General features: G+C 44.6%; 1 protein-coding gene across 1 annotated transcript in view; it reads left to right on the forward strand.

Annotated features, from left to right (window-relative positions):
- Nucleotides 1-15,450, forward strand: part of LOC107117157 (engulfment and cell motility protein 1) — a 346,435-nt gene that overhangs the window by 172,785 nt on the left and 158,200 nt on the right. The window contains exon 7 of the mRNA XM_015419223.1: nucleotides 1,402-1,437. Within this exon, the coding sequence (XP_015274709.1) occupies nucleotides 1,402-1,437 (36 nt within the window). The remainder of the gene's footprint in view (nucleotides 1-1,401; nucleotides 1,438-15,450) is intronic.

Raw genomic sequence — 15,450 nt, forward strand, 5'->3', positions numbered from 1 at the left:
GTACAGCCATCAGAACCAAGTCAGCACCCCTACCAGCGCTCAGTGGAAGGACATTCCGTCAGTGTCTTTAAACCTCTCTGAGCCACATCCTCTCATTGTATATTCGGAGGGAAGTCTGTCATGTCCAGAAACTTGCATGAGAGTTGCATGCTATTTCTAAAATGACAAGGAAACTTAATAATTTGGAAGCAGAAGAATTTTTTGCAGACTGGATACATTTCAAAGACTATTTGGAGAAATACTGGGATGTAAAGGACAATTTACTTTGCTTTGAGAATTATTGAGAATCAAAATAGTAGAAAATAGATAAATGTATAAGATTAACAGTTGAAGATTAAGTTACCTGTGGATGTGAATAAGGAGATAAGGAGGTATGAAGAAAATTTAAGAATTGGGCAGGAGGTTGGAGCACTGTGGGAAGCCAAGAAGGGGGGGGAAAGGGAAGGCTGGAAGGATATATAATTGTATAAATTTTGATATATGTTTGAACATTTCTTTTTTATTATATCCTAATAAATTGTTTTTTGGGGAAAAAGAGAGTTGCATGCTATTTCCAAACTGTGGCAGGAGGGGGGGGGGGAGGCTGATGTGGCCCTTGATATATCTTTTGGTCACACCTGCTTAAAGTAGGCAGAGTCTGAAACGGAACTGAGTTAAAACTGTTTGGAACAGGTCTTCCCAAGCAATTGTACATTTTTTGTCAATTCCAATTTTGTATGCAGTCCTGATCCTAGTGCCCCAAATTGCTTGCAAAAGTACTTAGAATTTCATATTATGAAAAAAGAGGAAAAACAGGGAATTCCATAAACATTGTACAAATATTCCCCACCCCAGTAGCTGGATAAATGCCCCCCAACAGACTTCTTGCTGGGAGAGGGGAGGAAGCAAGTTCCAGGCTCAGTAGACTGTTGGTGATCTGGCCTTGTAGGTAGATGGCAATTTTTTTCCCATTTTGTTGGTGGGGATGGAATCCAAATGCCCAGGTGCTCTTGGTCCTTTGGCTGGTGGGTGGGGCCAGACTTATTCTTCCATCTGCCTCAAGGCCCATAGGGCAAGATTGTGGGGAGTGTGAGGTTTCATCAGGTAGGTGATTGCACATTGTCATTTCTGGTGAAGTTCTGATATACAGACAATGTTGTTCATTGTTGCTGCAAGTACTTAAAGAAAGTCTCTCTAGCTCGGCTGTTTTGGGACTTGAAAGGTATGGCAGGCTGCTTTTCTTCCTTTTGCTCAACATGTTACAAGAGCATGGTGTGTTATTTTTGATGAGTGACCTTTTGAGTGTTGCTACCTATAGTTTCCCAGTTATTCATAAGGCCATATGAAATCTGTGCACGCAATTCAAAGAGATTATGTCTTTAAAATGTTTCTCCTCACCTGAAAGTTTTTAAATTTTTGCAGACGTTATCAGAAATTGCAGAAGATAATGAAGCCCTGGTAAGAACCCGATTGGCTTGTGACCCTGCAAACTTCCTGTCCTTTGCATGATTAAGCTCCAGGCCTTCCTGCATTTTATTTATTTAAATATCTGTGCATATCTTGATCTAGCGTATCTTCTGCTTCTCTTTCCATGCTTTTTGACACTCGATGACAAATATTTATTATGAAGCTTTCAATTTATTTTTACTTTATGTTTGCATTGCTTGCGGAATGGGTGCTTCATTTTCCGGTAGCTACTAAATCTGCTTGCTGGTGCTATCGCTGTTTTCCATGGCTGGGTTTGTTTGGTTTTTTCCCCCTTTTTCTGCACTTTTGAGATATTAATTCTTTAAATGTTAAAAAGCGTGCTCATCTACTTTGTAGTGTTGGTGGACCTTTACAACAAACGTAGGAGTCTGCATCATTTTTATTTTTTAATTTATTTTTTTGCATTTGGTGGGATGTCTAGCATGCATGGCCTTGGACCAGTAGAGAAATTGCACTGCCATTTTGGTTGGTTGTTGGTTCATCTGAAACACCTGCTTAGATAATCGTACTGATAGTGCTAGACCTTAGTGCCAAGAAGGCCAAAAAAAAAAAAAATCACTTCTGGCTGCCAGCTGCATAATGTACATGTGGCCATCTTGCCAATCATCCTGGAGATGCATGGCCCAGAGGGAATGCATAGGACTCTTTCCAAAATAGCCCTGGAATGCATGATGAAGCCCCCACCCTGGAGGGCTCTGCAGGACAGAATGCCGCTTATTCAACTAACCAGCCTCTTCCCATTTGCCTCCATTGCAGATCTTTCAAGTATTGTGTACCACATAGAATGTTCTGTTTTTTTTTTTGGTGGGGGGGGGGGGGGGAATTAAAAATGCCATACTGCTTAAACAAGATATTGCAGATGATTCCCCCATTCACTCCTCTCCCTGTTAGCCATTGAATGCCCCAGCTATCACCTTTGTTGTACACGCATCAGCTTTGTCGGACATTCTTTACCACGATTCATGTGCTTTGGCATCATAAACCTCCAATCATTATTTCTAACCAAACCCATTTTCTTCGTTTTGCATATATACATTCATAATGAACCATATGGGCTCATAAGTAGTGTTCTACTGTTATCTGTCTCCAAAATTTGATTATACACAAAAAAAGGGAGGGGGAATAAATTGTTGGAATGCTGGAAGGCAGAATTGTTGTCTCAGAAAAAACATCTGCGCCTTCCACACGGTTTTCTTTTCAGTGCTTAAAAAAACACTGATGGAAGAAAGGAATCAGACCAGCTCTGTAGAAAGGCGACATGTGAACTGGTGGCAGCCAAACTTGGCTCCTGGCTGTACTCACTGATCCAGTGTGTTATGCCAAACCATGTGAATGACAACAAGGAACACAGTAACTGAGCCTAATGCAGATATAAAGGCGATATTGAGGTGTTTTTTTTATAGTGACAGGCGGGGGTGTCAGAGAGGGATGATTTGCTTTAGTTTATTAAGGCAATACTGAACTGGGGGGTGGGGTCTTTTCAGCATATAGGCAGCATTGGGAATGCCTAAGCAATAAGCCAGACTTTGAAATATCTGTACTGGCAATGGCTACATGCAGATACTACAGACTGAAAGTTGTGATGATGAGTCCAAGCCTGCACGTCCCCTTCTTCCATCATGCCCCGCGTTGAAATTACCAAATGGAGACGTTTTCAATGAACTGCAATTTGTTCTGACATCCTTATCGAATGCTTTAACATGGTATGGTTTTGTTCCTTACTGATAAACTAGGATTTTAATCCATAGCAATATCCTGGTTTAAAATCCTGTAAGGAAGTGTGTTTTTCCCCCGATCACTCAATGTGCCAAATCCAAAATACATTCCAGTTTACTGAAGACTTCCTGGTTTGCAGTGTTGGTGAGGGAGAGAGAATTTGAAGACTTTGGCTCATTGATTTTCATATGTTAGTAAGTTTTGCCTGCAATATACAGTGGGAAGTGATGTGTTTGTTCCCAGATCCTATACAGTATGACCTGCAACCTACCAATTGACCCACAGTCTGCTTAAACGGAAATCTTAGCCACAGTTCAACAGACAGAATAAATTATTGCCTAACACTGTGTAACCCTTGATATGGAATTGGAGCTGTGTTTCTTGGTGAATGATAAACTGTGGGCATAGTGGCCAGTCATTCTTTCCATATGCCTTTGGGCAGATCTATACGTTACCAAAATGGCAGCCTTGTGTAGAATCCTCCACCTATCCCTTCATAAGGAGCACTACAACCAACCCTGAATAACCACTCAGCATTCTGTGCTACTACCAGAAAAACTTGAACTGAGGAAGACGCACTGCTTAATGGTTTCAGGGCATGGGGCAAGTTGCACTACACATGACATGCTGAGCAATTCTGCGTATACATTTAGCTGGAAATCTACTGTGTATGTATTGCCCCCTACTCCCTGCGTATGTCTTGCTTCCTACTCCTTGGTCTGCAAATCATAACAGGGGTAACATGTCCAGGTGCTACTCCCACATTGGGAGTGACTTTTGTTTTGATGATATCTCATTTTATGAGCTTGGAGGAACCATTGAGTTTCCTTTGTCTCTTTCTCAGTTAAGAGTTGTGTATGCTCGGGAACGTGGAGAAGGGCATTTGTGCCATCCTGTCTACACCATAATCGGTGGAGGCTTAACAATTCTCCTCTGGCTTCTACAACATATGGTGGGTTTTTGGTTCTTGAGTATTTTCAGCAAGGAGCAGGGAGTGTCTGGGCAACCCGCTGGTTAACTGGGGCCCCGCTTCCCTTGGCAGCACTGGGGTCTGGGTCAGATTTGCTAACTCCACAGTGGAGTTGTAAGTGATAGTAAAATACATAAAATAAGGGCTTTTTTTGTAGAAAAAGCCCAGCAGGAACTCATTAGCATATTAGGCCACACACCCATGTTACCAGAAGTGTGGCCATCCAGCCACACCTACCTTTTGCTTCTTATTCTGTTGACTTTTTTTGTGGTCAAAACCCAGGGCTTTTTTTGTAGCAGGAACTCCTTTGCATGTTCAACCACACACCCCTAACGCAGCCAATCCTAATGAGTTTCTGCTGTTGGGTGTGGCCTATTATGCTAATGAGTTCCTGCTGGGCATGGCCAACTCGGGAGCCAGCCGGAACTCCGTTCCTGTGTGTTCCTGCCCCAAAATAGCCCTGCATAAAATACTAGTTAAATGTAATAAGTTTAAAACTGCTGGTAGGCGGAAGAACTACTCAAGCCATTGTGACTACAGCTGCCTCCTAAAGCTCGAGAGTGAAGGGGCCTGGCACACCTCCACGGGGAGGTTGTTGCATCACTGTGGGGCTGCCACGGAAAAGGCCCTCCTTTGTGTACCTGCCAAATGAGCTTCTTTGGTCAGGACAGTCAAGAGGACCTTCTTCTTGTGAATTTAGTTCTCGGGCAGGAACATATGGGAGAAGAAGGTCCTTCGGGATACCCTGGTCCCAAGGCATGTAGGAGCAATGACTGCTAGCAGTAAATAACAGCTGGTCACACCTTTTTGAGAATCGAATGATAATTTATAATAAACATTTACCCAGCGCATGGTAACTTAATGGGGTTTTCCTACCACAACAGTGTTGATTACCACTAGCTTAGGATGGCTGGAAAAGAGGGTTATCCAAATTCATGAAGGGAAAGGGGTTGGATGGATCCAAGCCAGTGTTTCTGCTGGTGAAAAAGGAAGGATGGTTTTCTCTTTGAACACCAAAAAGGCTATGCTGAAAATCATAGGACCCACATGAACATGAGCTGTATGGGATAGGGGCTGAAGAATGGATGGGAATTGCTTGAAGAAGAACAAGAATTTGTTGTTTTACCCTACTTTTCACTACCCAGAGGAGTCTCGTAGTGGCTTACGATTGCCTTCCCTTTCTCTCCCCAAAACAAACTCCCTGTGAGGTAGGTGGTGCTGAGAGAGCTTTGAGAGGGCTGTAACTGGCCCAAGGTCACCCAGCTGGCTTCATGTGGAGGAGAAGTGAGGAATCAAACCCGGTTCTCCAGATTAGAATCTGCTGCTCTTAACTATACTACACCAAACTGGCACACTGGTGAAAAAAGGAGAAAAGCTGGCTGGATCCAACCACGGTCTGACAATGGCTTAGCCCTGTTTGTGACTTCCCACATCCATCTGCCTGGCTACTGCGAAGGGTGAACTACACAGTAATAAGATAAGTAAGCAAAAAGAGCTGTGCACCAATACTGTACATAAAATCCAAAATTAATAAGAATATTTGGATTTTATACACAGTATCAGTGCACAGTTCTTTTTGTTTACTGGCTACTGTGAAAAACAGGTTGCTGGACTCAATGGATCTTGTATTGTATCCACTGAGGTTATTTTTTATTGTCTTCTTTTTGTAAAACGCTGTCATTTTGATTTTGTTAGGTTGCAGTTGCTTTGTGTTATGTGTTATGTGCTAAAATGCAGGCAAAAGGAGAAAGAGCACGTGAGCTGCTCAAACAGTAAATCAAACCTTTCCAAGCCTCTTGCTAAACACAGACATGTTTAATTCGAGCCATTTAAACTGATAATTTATACGCTTGTGGACAAACTGCTTCTACACAAACAGCATCTGCACAGTGCCTGCCTTTCTCCATCTCTGTTGAATGCGTTTGTAAACAGAAAGTTGCACAATTGTTTATAGGTTGTCCACACCAAGATGCCTAGCAGCATCTTAAAACACTAACAAGATTTGATTCCAGCTCCAGGTTTTATGGGCTAGATCCTGTTTTGTCAGGATTCCAGATGAAGCAGGTCCTCATCCATGAAAGTTTACGCTGGAATTAAACCTCTAGTCTTTAAGGTGCAGCTAGACTCTGGCTTATTTTTGCTGCAATAGACTGACACAGCTCTCTCTCTTGACACGTTACAACAAAATCTCTCTTTTGTTTTCGAGAGTGGAACATGAAGCCTTTTCCTGTGTGAAAGTGATGCTAATCTGACAAACTAGCCATAGTTATATGAAGCAGCCCTTCCTCTCAGACAGCTCTGAGGTCCTGCTTATCAACTGATAAGCTTATCTTGTGTGCTGAACTTCCCTTCATTGATGGTGTACTAGTAGGAACTTCTGATTATAAAGTTCTGCTTTGTGCCACCGAGCTACTCTGTTCACATGTCACAGGCTGGGGTGCCAGTCAAAGGGAGTCCAGGACAGGCCAAGGTCAGGAGCCAAGAAAACAGTGCAAAGTCCAAAAAGCCAAGCTGGGGTCAGGAGCCAGGAACACAGAGTCAAGTCCAAAGCCAGGGGTTCCGAAGGTCTAGGTGCAAGAGCTGAGCTGGAGTGGATGCTAGCAGCATGAGACTGACTTGTTGCTTCCATGAAAGGTACTGCCCAGAGTGTGGAGTTAAATGTTGCTACCAATTAGCCAGCTGCATGATCAGCCAGGCTCCTGCTAGAACTCGGGGCTGGCTGAGTGGCTCCCTTGTAGCCTGGCCTCTCTTTGCCTGGTTGCTAAGTTTTGCCACAGTCGCTCCCTTAAACGAGTCACACATGGGGGTGAGTCAGGAGGACTTTCAGCTTGCAGTTCTTCTTATCTGGGCCAGGTGTGAAGACTGCTGTTACAGGCACTTGCCAGCTGTCCTCCTCTGCTGCTTCAGAGGGGCCAGCTGTGGTTTCTGCAGGCTCTGTCAGCTTATCGTCATCCATGCCCATGACAGGTTAGTCATAAGTTCTTTCAGAGCTGTCTTCCCAAGGGCAGTTCTCAAGAGAGCTCTCTCAGCCCCACCTACCTTACAGGGTGACTGTTGTGGGGAAGGGAAAGGAGATTGTAAGTGGCTCTGAGACTCCTTCTGGTAGTGAAGGGTGCGGTATAAATCCAGTCTCTTCTCTCTTCTCTCTGTTGTTCACACAGTCTTCCCTGTTATCTGGAGCACTTACTCATAGGAGTAGACTTCTCTGCAATAATCTTGGGTCTCATTGTAGATTTTTTAACCAACATGTACTTGGTATGAGTCCTTCAGTCATACATAAACATTGATGAAGCTTGGTTTGGTCATTGCTCGGGTGGGAGATCTAGAAGAAAGGAGGTGGGATTTTTTTTTTAAAAAAAGTGTCCTAAATGGTAATTGCCCAAAAATGGAAGAGTTCTGTACCACTACATATAGACCATTGCTACCAAAAATTTTACAATTTGTGCCTTTTAGAAAAAGTGGCGATGAAAATTCAAAGTACAGAATCAGGCTCTTATTCTACTAATTTTGAGGCTGTGTGGTTTCCGTTTTTAAGCTTTGTGTCTCGACACAACCAGACAAGATGTTTATCGGAATGGACTAAATCGATGTTAATAAACTGACTTGTCTGAAGTTATTTCCCTCAAAAAAAAAAAAAAAGAGGGGAAAAAGTGTCCTAAATAAATGTGTGTTAGTGGTATGTTTTTAATAGCTAAGTTTGTGGCTATTTTACGTGGAAAGGCTGCCTCGGAGAAATTTGGAAGAAGATTGACCTGAGTCCTGGTGGTCAGACCAGTGGTCTATGGAATCCAGCATCCTGTTTCACACAGTGGCCAACCAGTTGCCTTGGAGGGCCAACAAACAGGGCATGGAGGCCCAAGGCCTTCCCCGATGTTACCTCCTGGCACTGGGATTGAGAGGTTTGCTGCCACTGGATATGGAGGGCTCCCTTTGGTCACCATGGTTTTTAGTCATTAATGTGGACCTCTCCTCCAAGAATCTGTCTAATCCCCTTTTAAAGCCGTGTACACTATGATCCACCGTCAGTGATTTCCACAATTTAATTGTTGAGTAAAGAGCTCTTTCCTTTTCTGAGTCCTTAGTGAATCTGACATGTAATTGAGGTTCACCTGAACATCCAAAGGCAATAGCGGGTCACCTTATCTGTTTGAATACAGACTTTGTTTCTTCAGTTACAGAGCAATCCTGAAATATTCATACTGGCACATGAGGGCATTCCCGGGAAATTCCAGAGATGACCTCATACAGAAACAGTCAGTCATAGGAGCTGCTGATCACGGGGTGGCTATGTGACTCAAGTCAGCCTCTAGGGCTGCTGAGATTTCCCCATTTACATGGGCATCCTGCTAGTTATGGATACTTCTTTCTGCTTTTCATTCTAGTCATTCTTTTTTGGCCACCTTTGTGCTGCCGCTGTCTGCAGCATTCTGTGCGTCGATTGTGGTTTGCTTCCTTGTACTTGTATCAGTTGTTTCGCTCAGAGTGTTTCCATGTCAGAAACGTGGCATGTGCGTGCCATTGTGCGTGATTCAACGCAGACCTGTGCGGTTTGCGGCCCGTGCGTGCCATGAGAACAATCTGGGAAAGGGCCCGACACGCTGTCCTACTGCTGAAATGAGCAGGCTTGGCCCTGTGAGTTTGCCTAGTTTTGCAGACCGCCTGAGAATCAAACACAATCTGTTCTGAACTCCTTGGAGGAAGAGGCAGAGGCATATAACAATTCAGTGTCAGGGGACCCAGTGCCAATTCAAGCTTTCCATGAGATGGGGAGGTGTGTATTTTTCATGCCGAGGTACACAACGTTCCTTGTGCAAAAGGGATATTTGAGTAAGAAATATGTTGCTGTGTGTGGAGCAGCCTCGCCTCTTCATTCTGTGGTGTCACACTCAGTGACAGTAACAGGCCCAGGCCGCCTTCTTCTGGCCAGTAGCTGGTTCACTTTCTGCCTTTGGCCTCATTCCCCACCACCACCCTTGGCCTTCCCTGGCAGTGTCAGCCGCCTGAACAGTTGCCTTGAGTTAACTTTTGGCTCTTGTGTGTATGAATCAGATCCCAAAGGAATGTTATTGACTTCAGACAGTTCGGAATTCAAACAAGCAGGCAAAGTGCATTCCAGTCACACTCCTGACAGGACAGAACTGAAGGACAGGGATCCCTAATAAACTCCCACACTGGGGAGCCCCTTGGAGCCCCCCAGAGATAAATCTTTTGTATTCTTTATTCCAGTTCTGGTATCAGGTTACTATGGTGGTGGGACTTTTTTCCTCCCTGTGAGGTTCCAAGGGACAGATGTGAGCATTAAGAATGTCCCTGTATTGTGGACTGGTTAAAAAAAAACCCCCTCTGGTTGCTTAAAAACAACTGGTTTAAATATATGTCCCTAATGAAAGCAATGATATTCCCAGTAGTCATGTATGGCTGCGAGAGTTGGACTATAAGGAAGGCCGAGCACCAAAGAATAGATTCTTTTGAACGATGGTGCTGGAGAAGACTCTTGAGAGTCCCTTGGACTGCAAGGAGATCAAATCAGTCAATCCTAAAAGAAATCAACCCTGACTGTTCCCTGGAAGGCCAGATAATGAAACTGAAGCTCAAATACTTTGCCCACCCAATGAGAAGGGCGCACTCACTGGAGAAGACCTTGATGCTGGGAAAGATTGAAGGTCAAAGAAGACGGGGACGGCAAAGGATGAGATGGTTAGACAGTGTCATCAGTGCAACAAACATGAAATTGAGCAAACTTCAGAGGACGGCGGAAGACAGGAGGGCCTGGCGGGAGCTGGTCCATGGGGCCGCAAAGAGTCGGACTCGATTGTGCGACTGAACAACAACAACAAAAAAAATATGAACCAGTCCACAAGGGTTGCCTACTGTGAGGGAGCCAGGTGGTGGTCCCCGCTCCCTTGCGCCAGCAAGTGCTATCGGCCCTGGATGAGATGCACCCTGGAATCGTGAGGATGAAAGCGCTGGCCCGAAGCGACGTGTGGTGGCCTGGCATGGACAATGAGATGCGGTTCACGGCGTGATGTGGTCCGTGGGGCCGCGAAGAGTTGGACTCGGCTGTGTGACTGAACAACAACAATGAGCCAATATGATTTGATCTGTTGTCCCTTCATAAACTTTTAACTTGAGGCTGAACTTTACAGTGTTTTTTTCAGAACTTTCCTGGGGTACTTTTCCATTCTTGACGTGGTGTTATGATGACATCTAGTGGGAGAAGGATGGAAGCTTGCAATGCTACATGAAATGCATCCAAGTATTCCCAATGGTGGGCGCTTGGCTGCATAGAGACAGCACAGTTTCCTCCCCCCTTTACTGTGTACTGGTTATTTTAAAGAGGGTGGGTGTGACAATTTCACCCTCCCTCAAAGGATTTCCCTTTATAGTGTTCCTTTTCTTTCTTCTTTGTTTTTCATTGGTTGTCCCACCTAGTCATTGGTAAATGCTGACCCAGCCTAGGGAACTGAGTTGAGAGATTAAAATCCTTCTTTTGTCCCTTTTTTACAGTGGCACACAAGAGGCTGATCAAAACTAACAAACTGTTTTATTTCACTTTGAAGGGAAATGGTCAAGTAGGAATCAGGTTTAGGACTTACAAGGTGAACAGGCAACACGAATGAGGCAACAATGTATAAAAAATAAATACCAGATAATTTGTCACAGACAAGTAACGGTTTCTGTTATTCAAACAGGTCTTTAAAACTTGAGGAGAGAGATTTCTTGGCAGTCTCTGCTTACATAAACAAGCATAAGGTTCTTGGTCTCACAGACACTACAAAAGTTGGTGAAGGTAGGAACATTCACACGTTCCAGTTTCCTTCCTTATCCACTGGCTAGGGATCACCCCTGTCTTCAGGAGCTGTTTCCCTCAGACTTGATAGGAATGGGTACACATCCCACTTCCCTAACTCAGGATCCTCTTGATCCTCTCACTGTCTGCTTCACACTCTCATTTTTAGCTGTCAACTTCCAACTCCTGACACTCTCAACTGAAATATTCCATTTGAATCCCCTGTCACTCAAGGTTCTCAGACCAGGTTACAGCATTAACCATTTATTGTCCATCACAGTGGGTTGGTTGGTTGTGATTATATATAGTATCAGAGTGTTGCATTCTAATGCATATACACATTCCACCCACTTCTCCATTTTAAAATGCTAGTGAGAAACAGTTGGTTACGTACCAGGCCCTTGCTTTTGTGTATTTTGAAGGGACCTTTTTTTAAAAAAAGAAGAGTGTGCACATTTGTGAAAGAGAGCCCATCTTCAGGGGACCAAGTTGGACCTAGAACCCCTCAGGCAGCTACTCGCTTCCTTCATCAGTGGTGCAGGCATAGAAGCCTCAGTTTTGCAGGTGAAGACCCAGTACTAGCCAGTGTCCCGATACTGAGAGAGGAAAGTTCCCTTAGGATACCAAGTTGGGGGTGTCAGATGACATGAAGGAGGTAGGACATTCCCCCAGCTACTATGGATGCCCTCTGTTTTCTGTTTTGTTCCACACTCTCTCTCTCCTTTCATAAGAGCCACCTGGGTGGATCATACCCATGGCCCTTATTGCCCCAAATACCTTTTCCAACAGTGGCTAAAAAATTTGAAAGCAAAGTGTGATAGCAGCCTCTCCCAGCTGCTTCCTCAGTCTCTGCTTTCCAGGAGGAATGCTGCTTCTGAAGGTGAAAGTCTCCGTCCCCTTCCATGGCTTATAGCTGTTGCTAGAACTGTTCACACTGAATGTGACTTGCCTTTTCAGAGCACCATCGCCACATCCTGCAGCCAGCTAGTTCCTTATGGTCATTGGCTCTCAAACTATATGCTGGGGCTGCAGATTGGGTCTCAGTTCTCTCATGGGCCAGGAAGGGGGAGGAGGAACAACAGAAACAGGAGGCTCTGGGAGGCTTGGCTCTTCTTCTGCATAATGTGCAAGATTGAACAGCTTGTTGCTCAGAAATGCTATATGTCCAATAAACATTAAAAATGAAAGATAAAGTGTCGACTTGTTCAGTGAACTGATGAGAGATCGCTGCTGTTTCTTTGGTGCAGAGGGGGAAAGCAGTGTGAAGGTGCTCTGCACATGAATCTCAAAAAGAATTGTAAATTTAGAAATGGGTCTCAGTTCAGAAGCATAATTCATGCACTGTGTGAAGTAGGGGTGTGGGAAAAGATGGGATTTTTCGGGTTCAGCTTTCAAAAGTCTACTCAGTCTTGTCAGTTGCCAGTCAGGAGGAGTGTGTGTGTGTCGGTCTGTGGGAACCAGACAAGTCACTTGGGAAGTGAAGAGACACAACTCCTTGCCCTAACTGTGTACCCTCGCATTTGAGGAAAAGTTCAGAAACCAGAACTTAAAAGTCTAAGTGTCAGCCCTATAGCTGAATTCTGTTTATTCACAGTCTCTAGAAGAACTGGAGTTTAGGTTTGAAAGAAGGAACTGGACAGGAGGTTGAAAACTGCCAGTCTAGCCAAACAGAATAGGATTATCACTCCTAGAAAGAGAGGGATATTCCTTTCCTCGTTATTCAGAGGGTTCTACTCAGAAGGGACCCCTGGTTTCTGTGAAAAGGGAAACAGTCTTGGACTTCTCTAGAGTATAAAAGGGAAAGTTATAATCTCACAAGGGAAGTACTCAAATACAGGAAGAAAGTACTAACTTCCAGGAAACTAAAACAGTTTTATGAAACTTCATTAAGATGCATTATTGCTGAAAGAAATCTCCAAGACACACAAACCTCTCACAGTTAAGAACTGAGTCTCTAAGAATATAAACTTCAACTATACTATTGCTTGTTCAAAATATTATTAGTTGTATAAAGAACCAAATTTCCCTCAACTCCTGTCCCCTGCCCTATTCCTGATTCAGCTGTGCCTGTTCAATAAAAATAACCTTTTTGTTTTAACTTTACTTTAAAACCAAAAGGTTTTATAAGAGGGCTCTCTGGCCTGGGCAAAAACTAGATAACTTCTCCTTCACAGGGTGGGGCGCACAGAAAGTTACAATTGCCCCCCCCCCGTCAGAATAATGAGACAGACAACAGTTCTGGAAGTAAACAAGGGCCACTTTATTAACTCTTTAACGTAACATTGCGGCATGGGACCATCTAAGCAAGCACGGAACAAGCAAGGCAGGTGTCATTCCCTTGACCAACCTCCTTGCCCTTTCCTCGGGTGGATCACCCAGGTCTGGTCTTCTTGAGCCATCGGTCTGGCTCGTGACCGGCAGCCCAGCAAACTGGTCACCACCTAGGAGCACCTACCCCTGAAGCCTGACAACTTGCAGAGAGGAGCAATAACCTAAGAGGTTCCCAGAGAAGGTGATCACCCCCACCCTGGACCTGAGAATCCAAAGGCAGTTCCTGATGACCCCCTGTTCCCTAATGGGGCAAATGCCGTCAGGTGCTCACCGGTTCCGGTTTCTTGCCTGCACCAACCTGCCAAGTGACCAACCTACTTAACTGCTGACCACCACATCCATCACTTCAATCCGCTGCTCTCAGTGCAGGGTAGGCGAAAACACCTCCACCCAATCTGCCAATTCCGGGTAAAAGTTAAAAATTCCTACCTGGCTCCAGTAGGCGACCAGAAAAAGCCTGCACTAAGAATAAGGGCGGGAGGGTGGGCGAGCACGAGTCGGCGACTGTTTGGGCGGGAGTGGAGTCCGGCAGTTTAGCCCCTCTACTCACGTCATGACGCTGTGCGTCATGATTCTGTTGCTGCCCTGGCTCCTCCGGGGTGGCAAAACAGCCCCCGGACCTCATTGGCTTCGCCGGGAGGCCAGGAGCTCCATTCTGTAATAGAAACATGCTACTAAGAGGTTGTTCAGAAGGAGTGGGGAACAGTGTTTTGGCGGGAAAATCTGCCTCACTGAGAAGAAGAAGCAGGGGTCCGTCATACTTACATCCTTCTAAGTTCATTGAAGTCAGTGGGTTTAGAAGGGTATAACTGCATCAGAGATGTTCTTCGCATTCACCAGCAAATTGCTTGTGATAGTGGCAAAAAGAACAGCATACAAAATCAAAACAACAGCCCTGCAAAAAAATATGAATCTGTATTGCATGTTAACATGGGGGGGGGAGAGGAATTGCAGCTGGTGCCGTTTTGCATCTATATGCTACATGTACGTGTTACATTTATATCTGCATATGTGAGGGGAAACATAGCATGATGTAGTACTGTGTAAATACCGTCTTTTTCCTTGTAAATGTCAGTATGCTGGAGTCTGAGCCCGCAAGGAGCTTTATGGCAGCAGGATGAGCTACTGTTTGAACCCCTGTAGCATTTAGAACTGCAAGGGAGGATTGCAAACAGCAAACCTTTAAAGTGTGCACCGTGGCATTTATGAGAAGCTATAAAACCAATTCCTAAACAACGGCTGCTGCTAAGAAACTGGAATTGAGTCATCCCAGCAAATTCCAGCACGCTGGGGAGCTATGTGATGACATCACAGAAGTGATACTGTGGCTCCGGGCAGGGTTCCTTTAGAGCCCTTTTTGTTTCTTTTCTTTAATCGATCTTTCTTCCGTCAAAGTAGACTGAACGATCAAGGCCAGTGAGTTAGAGAGTCCAGGAGCTCTCCGATTAAGGAGGAGAACTATTCAGGCAGATAAAATTTACATGAGAGTTCCATTCATACTAGATCTTTTCCTGGTTATATTACTTCTACCAGTCAGAACATTTTAAACTCGGGTAGTAATGTCATTTTTGTTTGCAAAGCAAAGTAGACAAAGGCTGTTCCTTTCTGTTTGCAAGAGGGTACAGCCACTGGTCTTCAAATCAGATGTGGGGGAGGGATGTAGCTGTTTCATTTCTTTTTAAAAACTGGGGAAAAGGGGGGGGGGACTCAACCCGAGATATGACGACGAACCAAAAGGGCTAAGCTAAACCATATATATATAAAAGTACAAATATTTATTAAGGTGTACACATGTTAAAACTCTCCTGGTTAAAAATTACTTTGTCTAAGATCAGACTATAAAAGCTTATACATACATATGATGGGTAAATAATTTACAACTGAAGACCAAACGCGTTTCGGCCCCTAAGGGCCTTCCTCAGTGGTCATTATTATCTATATATTCTAGACACACAGTCTAAGTACTAAAACTCTGTAACAGGTCTTAGAATGTGTGTCTAGAATATATAGATAACAAGAAAGGGGACCCGCGAAAATCGCGGGGGGAGGAGCGGGGGAACTCCACTTAGAGCAGGGGAGGAGGAAGAAGCAGGTAAGCTTCCCCCCCCATCCCGTCGGTTCCCCCGTCTCTTCCACCCCCCCTCAACTACCACCCCCCGGCTTGCCGGGCCCCCCA

This window comes from Gekko japonicus, unplaced genomic scaffold (genome assembly GCF_001447785.1).
Source record: "Gekko japonicus isolate JY-2015 unplaced genomic scaffold, Gekko_japonicus_V1.1 scaffold190, whole genome shotgun sequence".
Lineage (NCBI taxonomy): Eukaryota > Metazoa > Chordata > Lepidosauria > Squamata > Gekkonidae > Gekko > Gekko japonicus.